The 21,445-nt window shown below is 42.9% G+C and overlaps 1 protein-coding gene across 1 annotated transcript in view; it reads right to left on the bottom strand.

The window, feature by feature from the left end:
* The window catches only part of NID2 (nidogen 2), a 60,520-nt gene extending 39,291 nt beyond the window's left edge, over nt 1–21,229 (bottom strand). Inside the window, exons 1-4 of the mRNA XM_079120917.1 lie at nt 20,851–21,229; nt 19,899–20,207; nt 11,390–11,622; nt 5,916–6,667 (exon numbers count right to left, since the gene is read on the bottom strand). Of these exons, the coding sequence (XP_078977043.1) occupies nt 5,916–6,667; nt 11,390–11,622; nt 19,899–20,207; nt 20,851–21,087 (1,531 nt within the window). The 5' untranslated portion in view covers nt 21,088–21,229. The remainder of the gene's footprint in view (nt 1–5,915; nt 6,668–11,389; nt 11,623–19,898; nt 20,208–20,850) is intronic.
* Nucleotides 21,230–21,445: the final 216 nt, after the last annotated feature.

Here is a 21,445-nt window from a genome sequence, read left to right as displayed (position 1 = left end):
TTTACACACTTAACACTTAAAATGGCAGCTTGTTCAGTGAAATGTGAACACCTCTTGCAATTTTCTTTCATTCATCCAATAATTGGAAAATATTTATTAAGCACTCCCTCCATGCTTAGCTCTGGTCTAGAAATCAGGGATAGAGCTGGGACCAGGGGAGACGAGCATCCCTGTTCTGAAGCTTGCTTCCTCCTGGGCAGCAGTCCAGGACAAGCATGGCAGATGTGTTAAGAGCTATGCAGAGAAATCAAGCAGGGAAAGACTAGAGGTGGGAGGGGACAGGTGCCCTTTACTCTTTTAAATGACATGGACCTTGAGAAAAGATGACCTTTGGGCAGAGGTGTGGAGGGAGTGAGCCTCATGGACCAGTGGGTCAGGGCCATGTGGGCAGGAAGGTGCCTGGGCCGAGAGGCAGCCTGGGCCTTCACCTTCATGCAGGGTCTCAGGAAGAATCTGGACTTTAGTCTGAGCAAGATGGGAAGCCACTGGCGGGCTCTGGGCAGAAGAGTGATGTGATCTGACTGACAGTAAGTCAGGAACGGGCTGGTGCCTTGGTAGTCTAAGAAGTGCTAGCAGAGAACATGATAAGGGACCAGATCTGGGATATTTTGAAAGTGGAACCAAAAGGGTTTGCTGATGAACTAGATGTGCGGTGTGAGGAAAAGAGATGGGGCAATCGAGGATGAAGCTGGAGTCTTGTGGCAAACTGGAGGGGGGTGCAGCATTTCCTATGGAGGGTAGGTCTGTGGGGATCGAGAGCTTTGGCAACTGCTGGGGGGCCTCAGGGAAATTCACTCCAACCCCCATGGCACTGACCCTCAGCCTGCGCCCCCTCAAACCTTAGGACGAGCTGCATGCCTCTCAGCGAACTCCAGGGACCATCATATTAAGATCACCTGAGATGTTTGTTCAAAAAGCAAACTCTGAGGCCCCACTTAGAGCTACCAAGTCACCTCTATAGGTGGACGCCTGGGAGCTGCACTTTAGCCCTGCCCAAATGAACCTAATGGCAACTGATGGTGACCACATAGGCGCTTCACAAGCTTCCCATTTCTGAGCCAGAGACTGCTCATTAACATGCTTAATGAGTTGGACCAAATAGCAGCCCCTGGGTGGGTGGAATGTCAAGGAATGCTCTTGTGCTCATGCCTGGCCATCTATCTGAAAAGTGGAGCTCAGTGCTTATAGCCCAGCTGGGCCTTGAGCCACAAGAACACCATATGAAGATCCTTTAATGGAGGTAACACAACAGCCAGATCCCTTTATAGGTCCCTTCCGTGATGAAAAGGGAAAATTGGAACTAGAAATGTGAACCCACATGCCAATCTTCCCAGAGCAAGAAAGACCAGACTTTGGGGCAATGCAATATTTCATTTCTGTAAGAATAAGATTCAGATGCTGTGTAGGATTGGAATTAAGGTCTGGATTCCAGAGAATGGTCCAACAGACATATCTAACACAAAGTGGCACTTTCCTTTTCAGTGGCTACTTACTTGTCTCTTTACATCATTGTTGGGATGTGTTTCCAAACCTGCTTCCTATTATGGTAAGGAGATTTTATCTCCATTTTAAAGATGAGAAAACAGAGGCCCACAGAGATCCAACAATCTTCTGGCTCTAAATCCCATGCTCTTTCCACTACACCAGCAGTCTTCAGATTGTTTGGGCATCAGAATCACCAGGGGGACTTAGTTGTAAAATGCTGATTCTATTTCAGAAGGTGGAGGAAGGAGAAAAAGGGCAGCATTTCAGTATTTCTAACCAGAGCCCAGGTAAGTTAGATAAAGGTGGACTATAATATTGAGGTTTTTTTTTTTTTTTTTTTTTTTTTTTTTTTTTTTATTCCATGACCTTCTCTTCTGACTCCATGAGATGCTGTCAGGGAAAGTTGAGACGATACAGAGTTGAGGTTGATGACATCTCAGTACATAGCAGTGGGCTGAGGATGCCAGGTTTGAATGAGCTCAATTTGTCACAGATTTGCCTACTGAGGCTTGATAGTTGCTAAAGGAACCTTAACATGAGGATTTTTTTTAATCTCATGTACTTTTTCCATTTGTCTTTTTTTTTTTTCCCCTCTCTCTCTCTCTCTCTCTCTTTTCATATCCTTTAATAGAAAGAAAAATGGGGTGGAGATACTTAAGAGAAGAAGCAAAGGCTCTGCCAAAGTACTTGAGACTTGTCCTAATTGGGAGTTTTTAACAAAAATGGAAAGTTCTCCTCTGCTGTGCTGTTCTGACCCATCCTTCAATCTTCATTCTCCCAGAAGCACTTAAGTACTTGTGTTCAGCCCGTGGCCTGCCTGCCCTCCTCACTGAGGGCTCTGGCCCTGCTGTGGGAGGCAGACAGGCTCCATAGGGTGGACCAAGCTCATGGCCACGGGACAGAGGTCTTCCTGCACTGGCTGCCCCATGGAGGCTGGAGTGACTTTTACTTTTAACAACTCTTCATTCCTTCTCAGGAAAATGAATGAACATTTTCATTTCAGGACTGATTGGGTACTCAGGGTTGGGTACTCAGTGATGCAAGTGGCAAACAGTTCTCAGGACCCTGGGGGGTGGCAGTTTACATCAACTGTCATGACAGCTCTCCCTACTTCTGGAGAAGGAACAGGATCCTTACCAAGCACTCTCTCCATGCAGCAGTCCTCACAGGTATGGGGACCTCCATTCCCAGGCCTCAACAACCCGGAGAGTACCAGGAACACAGGGCTTTTATGCCTGAAGGGCTGGACTGGGTACAGAGCCTGAAGTGGACATCCAGTGAGCAACATACTCCTGCAGCCCCCACCCCCACCCCCAAGGCCAGAAGTAGAGTGGAACCCCAGGTCCTAGAAATCTGCTTAGGCTGGGCTCTCCCAGCATGGCTCCCATCCAAGTAGAAAGAAGAGGATCCCCAAGGGGGTGCCCCTCTCCCTTTGCCATATAGGTCAAGATTAACCTCGGCAGGCTGAAGGACATCTAAGACAGGGGTCAACCTGCTCCCTTGCTACTCCCAACACAGGCAGTCCCTGGTTCCAGCTGGCTGAAGTCATCTCTGGGAACTCCGACTCTCTTTCCCTCCCCATTTCCACCTCTGTACCTCCACTCCTGTCACTTTTCTGTCCAGAATGTTTTCACCCTTTTTGTCTCTCTTGTTTCAGATTTCCAAGGCCTGGCTGGAGCACCCCCTCCTTCACCAAACCGTTCCTGACTATAGTGACACCCAGCTACCGCCCATCCCTGGGGTACCCCACAGGGTTGCCCCATTCTTCCCTGGAGCCACTGCAGTCTCCATCTGCCTCAGGTGAGACACTGTGTATTCCCATCCTGGAGTTTCTGCCTCTGCAAGAAGGAAAGGATTACCAGAGGCACTTCTGAGAACTAACCAGATAATATAATCTAAGCCAAGCTCCTGCTTAGATAACCAGTGGGCACTCAATAAACACGCATTAAAACTTCCACCAGCACATAGTTCAGAAAAAAGTACATGGCAGTTACTTGGGTAATGTCTGACTTGAGAGCAAACTGCTGGAGCTCCCTGGAAACAGACACCCTAGGGAAAGGATGGACAAGCCTCTGCTTCACTGGTTCTGGGGTCTATGAAAATAGAACACTTGGGACCACAACCTGATTGTGACTGGGACATTCTTGCCTGATGAAGACCTAATCTGAAAAGAATCTGGATTTCTGAATTTAAAGAAAAAATAGTCTGTGAAAAGAGTCCCTAATGAGAAAATAGATAAATAAAAAGAGGGGAGAGATTTTCTGGGCCTTTAAGTCTTACTTCCTTGGTTTGGCAAGATGAGTACTATAAGCTTAAAAGGGAAACTAAAATTTATAGGGTGTGGAGCTTCCCAAGCCCAATTTTAACTTTGGTAACTACTTAATGAGGTCTGTGTTATCGCCAGTTTATAGTTGAGGAAAACAAGGGTCAAACAGAGTCCATGTCTTGCCTGAAACCACACAGCAGAGGTGGAATCAAGTTCAAGTCCACCAGGTACTAAACCCATGCACTTTCTACTCCAATCACAGAAAAGGACAGGCAGATGACACACAGCTGGGTCTTAGTTGCAATATTTCATGTGATTCTCTGCCACCCCCATGTCCCCAGCTTCCAGAGTGAGTTCACCTTAACACAATTCCATGTGTCTACACTTCACATTTCTCCCCAAATTCCTTTTTAAAAAATGCTGGCTCTTTCTTCTTCAACATTTAAAAACTTCTAGTTATTTTTTCCCCTACATAGCTCAGTGTATTACTCAGCATTTTCATACGCATTTTGCCATTTCCAAACTCTCAGTGGTAGGCTCTGTTCAGCAGCTGATAAGTGTCACAGTTCATGTGCCACCAGGGATATGGTGGCTGCATTCAGCTCTCAAAGGCAAACCTCCCACACTGTTACTCCACCCAGCAGCTAAAAGGAGCGCGTGCAGCCCCTTCTTAGGTCTTTAACAGACAGCTGCACAGAGCTGCTTTTTAATATTCCTGAGCTCTTCTCAGGGCTGGAAATCACAAACCACAAATGCAAAGCTTACATCTTCACCTTAAAATCCCTTTATAAAAGTCTTTGACACTTGGCTTTAAAGTGTCTTTAGATACAGAGAACTCATACTGAGAATCCCAGAGACTGTTAGGCATAGTCGAAGGTTCGGAAGCCTTCCCATAAAAGCTGCATCTTCAGCTTTACAGAAATGAAGTCCCTTAGACACAAATCAAGGCAAAACTCTTGAATAAGCACTTTCTTCATTCTCTCCCCATCCTCCAGCCCATTTCCACTGTTTTACATTTTCTAAAACAGCAGCCACCATTTCTTTTTCCAGAATCGACTAATACAGACACTAAATACTTCACACATATTATCTCATGTAATCCTCCCAATAAAGTCAGGAGAAACTGGAGGCTGGGGTGTTACACGAGTTGCCTTGAGGCAGCCAGGATTCAAGTGTGACACCCAAGCTCTTCCTCTACTCATTACACAACACCACATTAGTCACAAAATATTTTCTTCCCTCTTGAAATAAGTACTTTTCTAAGCAAAATCCTGCAGATCAATGCCACAGCTGAACCCAGGAGGCCTCTTTGTTGGTCAGCATGTTTTTGTCACAATGTGGATAGAAACAGAAAAGGTGGGAAAAAATGGATGTGTAAAAGAAAGTTTCTGCCTCTGAGCTCTTTCCTCCCGGTAGAGGTCAGATGAGCTGTCCCTGGAACAAACGGAATAAATCTGTGGTCAGTTTCCCATCTTTATATCCCTACCAAGAAGAAAGACATGACAAGTCTCCAGTAGGAAGAGGAAAGTGTTGATGAAACGCTGGCTGCTACTCCTTCCGGCTCCAGTCAGTGAATCATGAAATGAGGACAAGGCTCCAGGGAGGAGGATGTCACAGCTGCACAGACAGGAACCAGAAATGACAGCAGGCACAGGTGTGCCGCCATCTTTCCCCACAAAGGCTCTCTGGGCCGACACAGTACAAGGGTGTCTACCACCAAGGGGAGGCCAGGGTTGTCCCATAAGCCAACTGGAATCTGGTCTGTGCATCACAGCTAACACAGCCCTGACTCAAAACCAAAGTGTTCAGCCCTCCTTCACTGCGCTGCACATGAAGCCTCCAAATGCTTCACCTTTGCTGAACTCTCAGACTGAAATACTTCAGTACACTTGAGAGCGCAGCTGGCACAAGGAAGCCAGTTCTTCCCCACTCATTTCGCGAGGCCCATTTTAAAAAACACATTATTAATGGTCAAGAGACTCCAACCAGAACCTGCCTGCCAAGATTTATTTGGCAAAAAAATTTATCTGCTGAAACACAGGGAGTAAAAATCAGTTCCAATCTTCTTGCTAAACTTTTCACCTACTCACTTGAGAGAAAAATCTCGACTATATACAAGACCAGCATTTTAAAAAATGAACATCTGCTTTTCTGATGCACTTACCCTCAGTGCTGGAACTGATGTCGTCCCCTGTGCCTACTGTGTACCTCCCTTGACTAGGGGGTGAAGTGTGACCTGGCACAGGGTAATCAGGAAGAACAACTTTGGCTTCTCCTTCAGGATGGGCTGCAGGAACATGGGGTTTTGAAGGAACAGCCCCTCCATCTGGGTAAGGCTGGATGCTTCTATTTCCAGGATAGAGTGGTGGGCCTTCCCGGGGAGGAACCAGTGAATCTCCATCTACTTCAGGTGGACTTGGGCTTCTGTTGTCTGTCTGGTCCAAAGGTTCCACACGATCTTTCAAATCTGGGGCTCCTACCTCCCCCTGAGATGCTCCTTTTTTGGTGAGAGGGTCTAAGGTAGCAGATTCTGTTTTAGGATAGGGTGGCCAATTACTAGGTGCTGGATGTGGCAAAGAGGAGGCCAGATCAGAATCTGGAGGAGAGAGTCCACCTCCTAAAGGGTCTGGATCAGTTTGTGAGTGGAAGGACACATCAGTTCTGCTGTGGCCATTCAATGCCTCCTCTGGTTCACTTGGGGGGTATTCAACCTCTTCCTCATTCTCGTCGTAATAATCCAAATTGTCCTCTGTATAGTCACTTTCTAGGGCTGCAGCATGGCTGAAGGAATGTTCCAGAGAAGCTGAAGAGTGGAATGTGGAAAGGTCTCCAACTGCTGCAGGTCTGATGTTGTCCAGGGGGGACCTGCTGCTGATATGAAAAGCCCACACTCCAGGAATCCCCAGGTTGCTTAGTCTAAATAGAAAGGAAAAGCTCATTGTAACTGAAATAAATGTCCATTCATCCTTCCCACAAAATTGAGCAATGTTTTTGAAAACAGAAAGACTATTAAAAAAAGATTTGGGTTTTCACTAGTGCGTAAGACCAAATAAAAGCAGGCTTGCAGCCGGGCGCAGTGAAGCTCCCCATAATCCCAGGGACTCAGGAGACTGAGGCAGGAGGATTGCAAATTCAAAGACAGCCCCACTCAGTGAGACCCTGTCTCTAAATAAATTACAAAATAGGGGATGTGGCTCAGTGGTCGAGTGTCCCTGAGTTCAATCCCTGGTACCCCCAAAAAATAAATAAATAAAAAGTAGACTTGCATGATAAAAGAAGAAAGGACTATGCTGGAATTTTGATGTAAACTACCTTTTATTTAACATTATGTTTTGAATACAGACCATCAAGTTATAAATCTGCTCTAAAATCCAAATATTTTTTTCTAAAATTTGACTATTCAAAAACAAATAGGGAGTGTTGCGGGAATAATTTATCCTTTCTCTACTTATCTGAAAACCTGTAACACACTCAAGAAGACTTATGCTTACAATTCTTCACTAAACACTCAAACAATAGTGACCACTGTACACCTTGGTTAGGTGCCAGCCCCTGTGCCAAGTGCTTCACGTTCTTCACAACACTGCAAGAGAGAGATGGTGATCATGCCTAATTTTACTGAGTTAAAAATAGGTTCAGAGAGGTTCATTAATCTTAGGATCACATAACTAATTGCTGCCAGAGCCTGGGCTTGAATTCAGTGCTAACACCAAAACCCATGCCCTAAACATCTGTATTATGTCAGTAAACCAAAACACTTGGATTATCACTACTACAAAGAAAGTTAAAGACATTTTCATGATTTGTCCCCAGGACCAATCCATTAACTAATCCACAAAGAATGGACAATCAAAATTTTCAGAAAAAAACAAAATCCAAAAACCAAAAAACCAGTAACCAGGCACATCTAAAAAAAAATTGAGCAAATGCAGAACAAATTTAAGGGGAAAATAAGAATGGCTTAGTCAAGCCAAGCATGGTGACACATGCCTGTAATCCCAGAGGTTTGGGAACCTGAGGCAAGAGGATCACAAGTTCAAAGCCTGCGTTAGCAACTTAGTGAGGCCCTGAGGGACTCAGCAAGACTCTGTCTCTAAATAAAATACAAAAATGGGCTGGGGATGTGGCTCAGTGATTTACTGCACCTGGGTTCAATCCCTGGTACCAAAACAATAAAAAAGAATGTAGCTTAGTGAAAATGAAAAGAGTCTTAAGTGGGAAGTCTTTGCAAAAATATCTGAAACTCACTCATTTTCTCCACTAGAAAGTAGCAATGATTCTAGTCAGTTTTCCAAATATCTCAATACTCCATTATTTTAGAGTCAGTGATACATTCTGAAGAGGACAACTATATATAAGATTTTTAAAACCAAGAGGAAACTTGAGCTAGCAAGGGTCTGGCTAGCTTGAATATACCCGTTTACAGACTCTTCTGCTGTTTGTGCACAATGCTGTTTATGCTCAAAGTCTCCCATGCTATGGAATTTCCTCCGAAGTCAGCAACGAGAAATAGGAATGAATAATGAATAAGATATTTAAAATGCATTGAATTGCAAAGGGAAAAGAACTCTGCTTTTGGGGGTAGGTATTTATCATATTTGTCTGGATTTTTACAGTAAAAATATTTTAAAACACAATTTGAGATTCTTTCCTGTGCGTGTGACTGTGTGTGTGCACACGCACGCACTTGTTAGTGTATGTACATGCTGCTGCTGCTGTAGCGAGTCTAGGAAAAGAAAACACAGAAAATAAAACTGCAATCCTTAGCGCAATAAGCTATGCACATGAGTATTTTCATAAGAATTAATGTGTTTTTCAGCAAGCAAACAAGGAAAATTAAAGAAGATATAAGAAAATCCTAGCCATATAGAATATTAAGTTGATTATCACATTAGAAATGTTGGAGCTTTGAAATCTGTTCTTGAATTTAGAAACAGAAAACTATGAAAGTTTCAAAGAGCAGGACTATACAAATAATGACAGATAAGAGCTAAATAAAATAGCCTTCTAATGACATATAAATCACAATTCTGGCTTTTGTCATAGTGTATGATGGGAAAGTAACCAGTGTGAGTTTATTGTAAAGTCCAAGGTCATTTGGAAGGCTTAGTGATAGAAAGAAGTTAATTTATTTCCTAAAGGGGAAAATCAGGCTACAAAATGAAATGATAATGTCTTTGTCATTGGGTTGTTGGGAAGATTAAGTGAGAAAAATCACACAACATGACTAGCACAGGCCCTGAGCATAATTTACCTACTAGGGACTACTATCTTCCAGAAGATAGAAAAGTTTAATCATCCAAAATGCAAATACACACATTCACATTTAAGTTTGCAAAAGAAGAGTATGACGAACATTATGAATTATTTAATTTATGACCTTTGAATTTACAAGTTTATAGGACAAGTTTGAGGGAAAGAAAGATTCCATTGACAAGGAAAATAACTTTACTCTTTAGTGATGCATGCCAAAGTATTTAGGAGTGAACTGAAATGACATTTGTCACTTACTTTATTCAGAAACATGTTAAATGTTCATCAACAAGTTGTCTTTATAATGTAGAACATATGTGATGTGATGTTTTATTATCTCAAAATGATAACATAAATACATGACTAAAAGGTGCCTATAAGACAATGATCAATGTGAAAATATCAGGTGTAAAGCAAATGAACAATTTGCATTTTAAAATGTTTGTGTATGTACCTCAAATACAGGAAGGATAGCTAATACTGTTTATCACGTGAAGTAGTGATCATGGGTACTTTTACATTTCACATTACTCTGCATTGTCTGTACATATTTTTTTTTTTTTTTTTTTTGTTTTTTTTTACAGACTTCATTTGGTCCCCATATCTCCCCACCTCCTTTGCAGCACTGGGGGTTGAACCCAGGAGTGCTCTACATCCCTAACCCTTTTCATTTTTATTTTGAGACAGGGACTTATTGAGTTGCCTAAACTGGCCTCAAATTTGCAATCCTCCTGCCTCAGCCTTCTGAGTTGCTGGGATTACAGACCTGCACCATGGAGCCTGCCGCAGTCCCATTTCTTATTTTGCACTCCTCAAGAAACTCAGAGGTTTCTGGGAAGTATCAAGGATGAAGACATGGCAAGTCTGGAGTGGGGTAAGTGGCAGCGCTTCTGTTCAAGTTGCACACATGTATGGTATTAGATTTCAGGCCCTTCATGACTCTGGTGGGAGACAAATGCTTTTTTGTCCATGAGTTTCATGGCCCCACTGCTCCTGTACCCTGTGTGGATGTCAGCCCTTAGTCCAGTCTCTACAATTGGACTGACCTATTTGTCCAGGTTACCAGAGTACATGTTATTGGTATGCAGGGCCTGACTCCTAAAATATCTGCGTATTGCAAGTGCTGGGCCCCTCTGTGAGTGCTTTCATAATATCTGAGGAGTAGAGAACCTTAGCTCCTGAATAAAAGAGGAGGATGGAGAGGGGCAAGGAGTGGGGAGAGAACGAGGAGCTAAGTTTGTCCCAGAGTCCAGACTAAGCAGAAGCCTAGCTCGAGACCAAAAGAATGCCCCCTGTGGGTCACAGAATGGGAAAGGAGATAAGGGCTTAGCATAAAACAGAGTAACTGGCTGAGCACTCCTAATCTGTGCTTGGCTGTGGCTTGGCCACTTAACTCTGAGATCATAGGCAACTGGTTCAACTGCCCTAAGCTTATTTGTAAAATTGAGAAAATAGTAGTATTTACTTCCTATGATTCTGGTGACTTTTAATCAAGATAACATCTGAAAGTATTTAGCATGATACTTAGCAAATAATAAGCTTTCAATAAATGCCAGTTCTGAGAAACCTTATCTGCAGGGCACATGGTATGGTAGTCAAGCAGAGCAGAGGCCGTGCATAGGTGTAAGGTGTTCCTATACCCAGGGATGGTTTTAATGAAACTGAGAACCAGCTGAGGGTGGCCAGGAGGTAGCCAAATTGTTTGTCTAGTTTCTGAGCCAGTATTTAGGGAAGGGATAAAAGCAAAGACAAAACAAAACAAACAAACAAACCCTAAAACACCAGGGTTAATAAAAATCCTACTTCCCTAAATGGACTGACAAAATGGGTCAGGGTTGAATATTGCAATCATGGAATAAGTCGATGATGGGATAAAGAATGGATCCAATTCTGGCTCCCACTCAGAAAACCAATCAGTGTCACTTCAGGCAGTGAAACCATAGAGAAATCCTGAGGCTTTTAAAGATTTACAAATATGTTTTATTTTTTTCCTAAATTATATTAATTTAATTTTTAACAGTATCTGTCCAAGAGACTAAATCCTCCCCTGTGAAATGATTAACCTGAAAACCCTCCATCTAGGCAGTTAAATTACTGGATATTTTTATGTGGTTCCAAGAGCAATGTTTTTCATAGCAAGCCTCAGTGGTTCTGCAAATACACACACACTGCTCTGTTTCTGGTATCTATACACAACAGAGCCAGAAAAATAAAGGACCTTTTATATCTTGGAGAACTTGATTCTCCCTGGATCCAATCTAGTTCCTGGTTTTGATGCGTAGTCTTTCTGACCAGCCACCAAGGGATCATTTAATGGCCGCTCGAATTCGGGTCCCAAATTCCTTATACTCAAACAGCAAAGGGCTCAAGCTCCATGTTACTTACTGATAGAGATTTTTCACAGACTGTTCAGTGCTAGTCAAGCTGAAATATAGACCTTCTCGCTTTAGGTCATCAGCCTCGCCTCGGCAAAAGCCCACCCGAGCTGGAAGCTGGAGCTGGACGTTGTAAGACTCTTTGGGACGGGTTCCGAAGAACTGAAGACCATTGGCCGGATAAAGAAAGAGGGCGTACGAATCAGACTCATCGGATGCCAAAACCACCTGGAAAGTGTTCAGCTGAGGAAAAATAAAAAAGGAATTGGAGACATTCTTAAAAAAAATGAACAGATGAAGAAAATGACAATGTAGGCATGGTATCAAAGTGCAAAGGTGCTCACCTTTCTCAGGATTTCCCCAAACTGGTTTGAAACATAATTTTTAAAAAATTTTCTCTTCAAATTACAAATATGTTTATAAGTGATATTCTTTATTTATTATAAGCATCTTCTACCAATTCATATCAATTGGCACAGGAAAAAAAACCTTAAAAATTTTTTAAGGTTTCAAACTTTTCTTATCTAAACCCCTCTCCAGAGCTAAGAGCAAGTAGCAAAATTAACTTGTCTATTTTCACAGTCACTGTCCTTGTGTTTAACCCTAGGCACTCAGCATCTTTCTTTTGGATCAATCATTCATTCATTCGTCTATTTATAAAATGCCCATGGAGGCAGGCACTGTGTTAGGCACCCGCTGACCAAAAAGGCTCTTTGCTACTCTTATGGCCTTACTCTCTTTTCTCTTTCATCTGCTCTTTCACACCAGCACCAGTTACCCTCAAGTCACAAATAAGGAAGAGATGAGGGGTAGTAGATATGCCTAAAGTTAGTCAGCAAGTATATGGTGGCAGACAGAGCCCATCCCCTGCACTAGGCCAGCCCTTAGTACACCATTCATGGGGATTTGTAATGGGCCAACTTCCCCTCAGTTCTGCTGCATACTCATTGCACTATTAAATCATCCTTCTTTGTATCATGTATTTGGTGCTTCTATCCTTTGCTCATGTTTCTCTGCATCTGCAAACCCTCCTCACCTTCAGAAACTGCCCTTCAGAGGTGTTCTGTGATCCCCTGTAGAATTACTCCCGACCCTCCATAACATGTCTTCTGTGGCTAGTTCTAGATAGCATTCAGTTAGTTTTGCTTGGTGAGCAGTTTACATGTTTGAAAATCCTGTTTGCTTATTATTCACTTGTACAGTAATTCAAATAGCCAAGTGTCTACTAAGCACTGGGATATAATGCTCAGCACCATATACACAAGGGGCAAAAAACAGGAGACTGTGCCCAGGTGAGCCCTGGTTTGTTAGAGGGAAGCAGCAGTGGTTGGAACTGTAGGACAGTTACAGAGAAGGTGGTAGAGGCCACAGAGGAGGGTGTGTGCCCAAGTCTCAGGGTGAGGGTGGGGAGGTGTCACAGAGGCAGCAAGTCAATGTTAATAAACAACACAGAAGCCAAAGCAGACCAGAGAGAGAGACCAGGAATTAGTCACAAGCTCAGTACCCAGCTGATTACAAGAATCACTATTTGATGTTCAGTTTTCTCTCATATTTTCAATAAAACAATTTTTACCTTTACCTTTATCCAGCTACCTGCCCACCACCCTTCCTCCAAAGATCAGTTAACAGCTGGGTTATCTTAAAAAGACACCACACTTAAGACTCCGAGACGACCACTCTCACTAGATCACATACTTATTTTATAATCTAGTAAGGAACTGCATAGGATTTTTTAAAAACTACTTACCTCATACATAAGGTGACTCTCAAAAAACATCACTTATTGGTACATATCATTACCTCCCCATTTTGTGAGGCAGAGAAAATTAGGCACGGAGAAGAACCTCACATTTAACTAAATAAAATAGCCAGGAAAGAATGTGTCCTTGCTTTTGGTCTGTCCTGGGTCTTTTCCCATGTTGTTCCAGATCTTTTCTAATGCTAATTTTTTCCTTCAATATTGAATTCCAAAGTATAATTTTGAGGTTTTGCGGATAGGACAAAGATATGCAGGTGTTACCAAGCTTCAAAAAAAAAAAAAAGGAAAGAAAAGAAAAGAAAAAAATTATGGTAGGAGCCATGGATAGCAGCACACTCCTGTAATCCCATCTACTCTGAGGTTGAAGCAGGAGGATAGCAAGTTTGAGGCCTGGACAACTTAGAGAGACACTGTCTCAAAATAAAATTTTAAAAAGGCCTGGGGACATAGCTTAGTTGTTGAGCACTTTCCCAGCACAGCAAGACCCTGGGTCTAATTCCCAGCACCACACACACCAAAAAAATACTATGCAAACTTTCCTTAAGTTCTCTAATTGAAAAAAAAAAAAAATCCTCTTACTGTTTTTTGTTTTTTAATTTTTCCTTTCTTTCTTTTACTCATTCAGTTCATGAACTAATAGGAGATCTGGTATATTTGTTTTTTTTTTTTTTTTTTAGTATTTTTTAGATGTCAATAGACCTTTATTTTATTCATTTATTTATATGTGGTGCTGAGAATCGAACCCAGTGCCTCACACATGCCAGGCGAGCGCTCTACCACTGAGCCACAACCCCAGCCCGATCTGGTATATTTGTTACGGTTGTGGCTGTTGATTGTTTCATCAGCAAAGCTTGACTTTTCCTAAAACAAAAGGCAAGGAATGTTTTCTAGAATCTTTCACAGCTAAGAAGTCTCAACTTCTGCCAAATGTAAACAAAGGTGTTCTGCCTCCTGTCTATGCATAATATACACTTCATCGTCAACTAATGTGGAGTCTATCACTTCAGAGTTTTATTTCAGTCCGAATAAATAAAGTTCAACTTAGGAAAGGGAAGTCATCAGGGAAAGAGAAAGAACCCCATTTTTAAAAGTTACCCTTTAAAAGCTCCTGCTGTGGATTGCCCACAATTAAGGTAAGATGGGAGAGAATCTGGTTCTATGTTTAGAGAAATTTTGAAAGATAAGGCAGGTGCAAGATTGTGAGGAGTTGCAGGGAATGGGAAGAGGGATGGGGAAAAATAAACAAAGCCTGGAGGGGAGAATGGCTTTTCTCTCTGGGGTCTGAGTAGTTAGCATTTCATTCATTCTCTCACTCACTCACGCAACAGACTCATTTTGATGAAGATGTATCAACATATTCTTTCCTATGCCTTCTTTGAGACAAACACTCATTACAGGTGGCAAGCATTTAATCTCCTTGTCTCCCCTGAAACAGGCAGATATCAAAGGACAAAAGCAACTTCCTTTTAATAGAATTTATGATACCAAAGTACACTCCAAAAGACTTTGGCTGTTCAAAAACCACCCACACACCAAATGATGACTTGTAAAGTCCTCCGTCAGTTCTACAAAATTCTAAGTACACTCCAGAAGAGTTTGCCTGTTTAAAAACCACCCACACACCAAATGATGTCTTGTAAAGTCCTCCATCAGTTCTACAAAATTCTACATCTAATTGCTAAAGAGCCCACTTGATGCTGTCCTGAAGGGCTCCTCCTCCCAAGCACTCCTTGACTGGCTTCCAAACCAGAAAGGTCCTTGAATTTCCAGACATAAGCCTTTGCAAGAGCCCCACATGTTTGGACTCTGAAGGGAAACCCTCAGATGGGCTGCCAAACCCTACACAAGGGTCACTGGTTCCCAACTTCCCCAGGATCCCAGAGAGGAGAGAGGGGCCTCTACAGGGAAAGGAGCAGTCCACAGGTTCAGGCTAGTGGCTGCAGAGCTTCGAAGTTTCTGTCATCCTGTTATCAGAGAGAGAGAAAGGCCAGAACTCTGAGCAGAAACTAGGCAGGAGTCTGCCTGTCCCCTTCCAGGTACAGGACATCACCACTCAATACTGATGTGACACTAGGCAGACATAGGCTGATGGATACAAAACATGCCCCTCTAAGGATTCCTAATGTTTGCCATTCATTTGATTAATTATAGCCATCTGACAAAAAGTCAGAATAGTGCTGTCCCTCTCCCCAAGGGGCCTGCCTGTAGAGGCTTACCAAAATAAAATGAAAGTGGAGAAGGACGACTCCCTCAGGGGTCTCAGAGCTCCTCCTGTCTTCCCACCGACACATGCCCTCTAGAGTTGGAGGATCACTGACTTGTGGCCTCCAGTGTTCAGTGAGTGGGAACAGCAACCTCTATTCCTTAGTGTAATGCTTCATCTCACTGCCTGTAGGACACTGTCACATGCATGATGTCCCCCTGTTCATTTTTCTGCACTAAATCCGACAAAACTTGCCAAAAATTCAAAGATGAATGCTCGGTGCCATCACATCCCTAATATTGTATCTTTCCTGACATTTAGGTTTGAGCAAAACTTCAGCATTTTTAAAACCAGCTTCCACATGTGCCTTGATTCTCTATGTCTTTATACCTATATTTTAGACTCAGGTTATATTTGCCCTGATAATCTGTAGACTTCCCTCTTCTGAATCCTGTTTTAGAAGCCAAAGAGCCACAACAAAGTCCAATTTTCTTGGTCAATGATTATCATCCTTTGCATCAAGTCAACACACCCCCTTTCCATGCTGAGGCCTTCACTGGGCAACTTCCTACCCACCTCTCATGTCACTGCCCCACTACTTCCTCATTCATTTCTCCAGCCTCAGCCATCCCAGTCTTCTCTCAGGCACACCCCAACTCAGAAAAACCCCCTGCTACCTCATTCTCAATATTCATTCTCTCAAGTCCTTTTAACACAACTGAAATTCCAGGCCAACAAAAATATCCCCCACACCATACAAGTCAGTTCTTTATAAAACCCTAAAAGTGATCACCCCACAATGCTCCTCTCCTGCAAACAAACAAAAACACACAGAGAATAACAGAAAACACACACACGTAGCTAAAGTAAACACTACTCTTCATGTCTCCCACAAGTTCTTTGAAAGCCAACACCATGACTTCTTTGTGAATTGCCTTATATGACAGTTTAAAACAAGCTGAGATTAATTGAATCGATAAGCACTATTTGTTCACATTTTTCCCATGTAATTACACCTTGACATTCCTGCAACATTAGGTACAGCTTCCTGTCATACTCCATGTGAATATCCATGGAGAGAAAGGGCACCAACTTGACTGTTTTAAGTGGTAAAGATGCCATTCCTCTGATATCTTAAAGTTTCCAGTAACTCTGCAATATTAAGTTAGTATGCCAAGATTTAAGAAAGCCATGTAAGACTCACACAATCCTTCAAGAAAAGTAGTTTAATGGTTGCCAAAATCTATCTCCAAAAAACTATTAAAGCAAGAATTCAAGTCCCAGGGCTCTTTAAAGTATTCAGAAGAACCTTCAACGTAGGTGATTGAAAAAACATACTCTGTCCTAATGGAATCCTCATCTTTCTAAAGGAAACAAATTTTGAAGCCAATTCAGTATATGGAAATATCTAAAGAATAACTTTTTTCTTTAACTTGGAAAAGTTAAAGAGCAATAGAATCTACAAATCTTTCCCTAGTCTAACTTCCCTCCATAAAAGAAACAAACAAAAAAAGAACAAGAAAAGATGTTATTCAGAAAACCCTCTAGTTAAAGAAAGATTACACAAAGGACCTGTATCACAACATCTTTACGAGAGAGAAGAACAAAAGAAGTAGAATCTGGTCTTATCAAGACAATATAGGGAAACATAGTTAGCCTGATCTCATACTAGGTCAAGGGACTACAATGGCTACTTAAAAATGTCACTTGGTTCATTCTCACAACAGTCCTGTACAGTAGGAGGCATTGCTACCCCAATTTACAGGTTAGTAAACCTGTCTGAATCTGGGTCACTGCTTCCAGTCACTGGCTCACCTTTCAAAACCAATTATTCCCAAATGTTTTTAATCTTATCATTTACTTCACAACCACTCTGGAAGTTTAACCAAAAAAAGCAGCACACCCCTACTACAGATGAAATTCAGAAAAGTAATTAAGAAAGTCATCTCATCTGGGATGCTAAAGCTCAAGCAGGATGTCATTAGCCCAGCCTTCATGTGACTGTTCTATTTTATCTAACTCAATGTGTCTTTCTTTTCTCTACTGAAAAAGTAAGTTGTACCACACATACAACTGGATGCTCTGCTGAGCACTGCAATGCTAATTTGGAAGTGATACTGGCATCAAAAGGGTCCCTTGCAATCATCCTGGATGATCACTTTATCTTCTATTTGCCATTAACTGTGAAATGCAAGTAGTAATTCTTGTACTTATCTTGTAGAATTGTGGTGGGAAGATAGCATGATAAAATATGTTTTGGAAGAATTTAACAAAATACCTTGAATCAACAACATGTTTAATCAGTGTCTAAGCAGTTGGTGTCCTTTGTGCCCTCACCTTCTCAATATTGTCAAAAATCTCTCTCTTTAAAAATAAGAAAGCAAAAACATCTTTACACACCTACTTAAAATCCTTCAAAGGCAGCCCACTGCCCAGGAAAAAAAAAAAAAAAATTCAAACTCTTTCCAAAGGAAGATTTGGTCTTTCTAAAAAAAAAAAAAAAAGTCTGTATGTCACCCTTCCTCTTCAGTAACAAGGCACCACCTGCAATGCCCCCAGCATGTTATACTCCGTGACACATGGGTGACACATATTATCCCTTCTGTAATGAAAGATTAAATCTACTATACCCAACTCAGATACAAAGATACCTTCTCACTGAAACCTGTCCAGACCGATCCCCACACACAGGAAGTGTTAGGGGTAGGCTCCTTAAGTCAAGACACCATGTCTGTCATATTGAAAAGTAATCCACGTTCCTACCAAACTATGAGATCCTTCATGGCAAGAGTATGTACTTTCACAGTGTCTATCCCAGTAATGACCTAATAGTTCACTGGATGGTTTACTGGATGAGTAAATCTCAACTATGTTTAAATATAAGTGATTTATTTTACACATATACATATATAAATATATCACACCTAAGATACAAGTTTTTTAAAAAGAAGAATAAATAAGTATAAGTCTTGGTGACTTCTAGTTAGTAGAATTATAAATAATGTTTTCTTATTTTCTGCTTTTTGAATTTTCTATTATTGGCATGTGATAACAATTTTAAAGCAATTGTCTGACTTATAAACAAAAATGAATGAATGAAACATAATGGTAGAGCCTAGTCATATTTTTCTTTATATCCTCTCCAACCCTCTACTCAGCCCAGTGGTCTGCACAAAGAAGGTGCACAATATGTTTGTTTCAAATGAAAAGATTCTGTAGACATAACTGACATGTCACATCCATGCATTTAAAAAGTTATATAATATACAAAAGTAAATTTTACTTAACCAAAAACCTGAATGGCAAAAGAAAACCCCAAACACAAATTCTAATTATTTTTACTTCCACAAAGCCTCTGCTTGGTACAAGTTATAGAAAATAGTCCTCTTCCTCTAAACGTAGACCAAGAACTACCACCATCTTGAACTAGCTTCTTAACCTCTTAAGGAGGATATGTGCTATCTTTCTATAGCTAAGAAACACTTTAATGAGTTAAAATAAATAAGAGTTTTGCCCTTGGAGTACCTTATTTTATATTCAGGTCTAATTTCATAAGAGGAAGCCCTTACCTACACCCAAGAATGAGGCTGTTTGCCATTTACCAAACTGCCCTGGCCCTACCCATTGTTCATTTGGAGTACTTCAAATCTTGCTCCCAGGATCAAAAACTGGAGCCTGCATTGTTGTGATCTCTCCAGGGAGAGATTGTAAAACACATTGTGGACAGTCTTCTATAAACTAAGGAATATGTAAACAGGTATCTGGAGGGCAATTTGGCAAAAGCTTTAAAGTACCTTAGAAAAACCAATTGTCTATCAATTGTGATTTCGGGGATGTCACCTAAGAAGATGGTGCAAAGATGTAACTTTTTGAAAAGTACCTCATGGTAGTATTTATAATAATGAAAACATGGAAATAACCTTAATGACCACCAGGAAGACTGGTTGAATAAACTATGGTAAACACACTGAAGGGAATGTTACACAGTCATCATACATGATGTTATAGAAATATAGTTATTGACATCAAAACATTTGGAATATACTATTTGATAAAAAACAAGTTATATAAAAGTACATGTAGTGTGAATCCATTATTATTAATAAACAGCAATAATGTATGCATAAAGAAAAACAACTCTGGAAATGTGCATACAAAAATGTTTAATAGTAGTAGGAAAATGAGTGCTGTTCTTTTTAAAATTTCCTGTACTTTCCAATTTTTCCTTTAATGAACATATAATTAGAAATAATTGCATACTTAGAGGTGATTCTAAAACTAAACAAGCAGTAAACTGCCTGTGTTCCCAGAACCTCTGGCATCCTCATTAGGCAATCTTCCTTGCTAAAGTGACCACGTGAATGAGCCTCAGAAGACAAGAAAAGATACCACTGAAGCCACTCTTCCAAGCCACTTCAGTTCTGAGGCCACCAGAGGAAACATCAAGTTCGGCACAGGGCAAACTCAGAAGAAATTAGGAGCCAGTTCCTGGGTTCCAGTTAAAAATTCAAGTCCATCCCTGGATTCGCTCAGCGGGGAGCATCGCCCATCACTTACCTCCTCTGAGGGTGGAACCCCACGCTTGACCTCCTCGTAAGCTCCCACCTGCTCCCAGGTGGCCAAGAAGGCGTGGGTGGCAGTGAAGCTGGCAGCTGAGCTCGGGAAGCCTGTGCGCACATAGCGGGTAGCCAGGCCCAGCACTGCGGGGGAGGTGTCCTGGCGGTACAGGATCCGGCCCCTTCCACGACTCGTGTCGATATCAGCCAGGAAGGGGGCGATGGCGGGGAAGTCTGTGGGGAAATCATCGTCCACATATTGGGTCTCCCTGGGGAAGTCCTGGGTGGAGATGATGCCGTTTGTGCCCACCTGGGAGATGAGAAAGACAAAAAAGGTGACTGACGGTCATTCCAAGCAAAAGGGAGGCCACTACAGCTCCAGTCGTGTGCGCTCACCCTGTCCCGCAGGGAGGGAAGGGTCCTGCTGAGGGAAAGAAGCCTTTCCTTCCTCAGTGGCAGGAGTCCGGGTTCAGGGCTACCCGCGCAGCGACAGCCGCGATCCTACCCCTACCCCTACTTCACAGCGCGTGCCATAGGTCTAAGCGCCCTAGAACTCGTCCATCTTCTCACTCCCCGAACAACCCTGGAGCTCCAAGCCTCGGGGGAGAAAGCCTGGAGAGCGGGGAGGGAACACCCCAGCTCTGCAGAGGTGCACCACCTTCTCATCGTCCTAACTGCAAACCTTTCTGATCGCCTCGGCAACCCCACCTTCTTTTCTGCCCGGTAGGCTGCGTGGCTGCGAATAATTCTTAGTCTTCCTCTCCGGGTAATTCTTACCACCGCAGGGGTCAGGCAGCAGCATCGCTGCAAAGCCGCGTCCCCTGGGGACGAGCCCAGAGTGCGGACTGTTTCCTTCCTTCCGAAGGGTCTGGGTGAGATGGCCACTATATTAACCCCTGCGAAGAACCTAGAGAAATGTGCCGACTGGCGCACCAGGAGCGGGCTGAACTTACGTAGAGGTTGTTGAACTGGACATCGTAAAAGCGCAGGGGAATCTCCAGTTTCACCGCGACTGAGCTTTCGTCGTCGCCTTCCTGCAGGAGCTGGTCTCCCCACGATTCTCCATAGGGGAAGAGCTCTCCTGGGTTCAGCGCCGCGGCCCGCGACAGCAGCAGCAGCAGCAGCAGCAGCGGCGGCGGCGGCGGTGGCGATGGCAGCGAAGGCCGCCTGGCCGCCTGGTCCCCCGGCATGCTCTCTCCGCCAGTGGGTTGTCCCGCGGTATAGAGCGTCCGGCCTGCCTGCGGGTCCACCAGCAGCCAGCCTCGAACCTGGATCTCCGCAGACGCCCGGGAGGGGCGGGATTGCAGGCCCGCCCAACGCACTGATTGGCTGAGGCTGTGGGCCTGGGACCAATCAACCGTTCTGAGAAAGTTCGGCAGTGGCCACTACATCTGGTTCTCGTTAAATTTTCTAAGGAGCGGTCTCGGGAGCGGCGGGGCTGGCGAGGTAAAAACCCTGGCCAGGGCTGTTCAGGGCTGCTTCTTTTCCTGCTCCGTTCCCTGAGAGCTCCTGGGGTCACCTCCGCCCTCCGGTTGGGGCTACCCGGCG

Source organism: Sciurus vulgaris (assembly GCF_902686455.1).
Source record: "Sciurus vulgaris genome assembly, chromosome: 2".
NCBI classification, from domain to species: Eukaryota; Metazoa; Chordata; class Mammalia; order Rodentia; family Sciuridae; genus Sciurus; species Sciurus vulgaris.
Note: the sequence above shows the minus strand (reverse complement) of the source record. Positions and strands in the feature narration are given on the sequence as shown.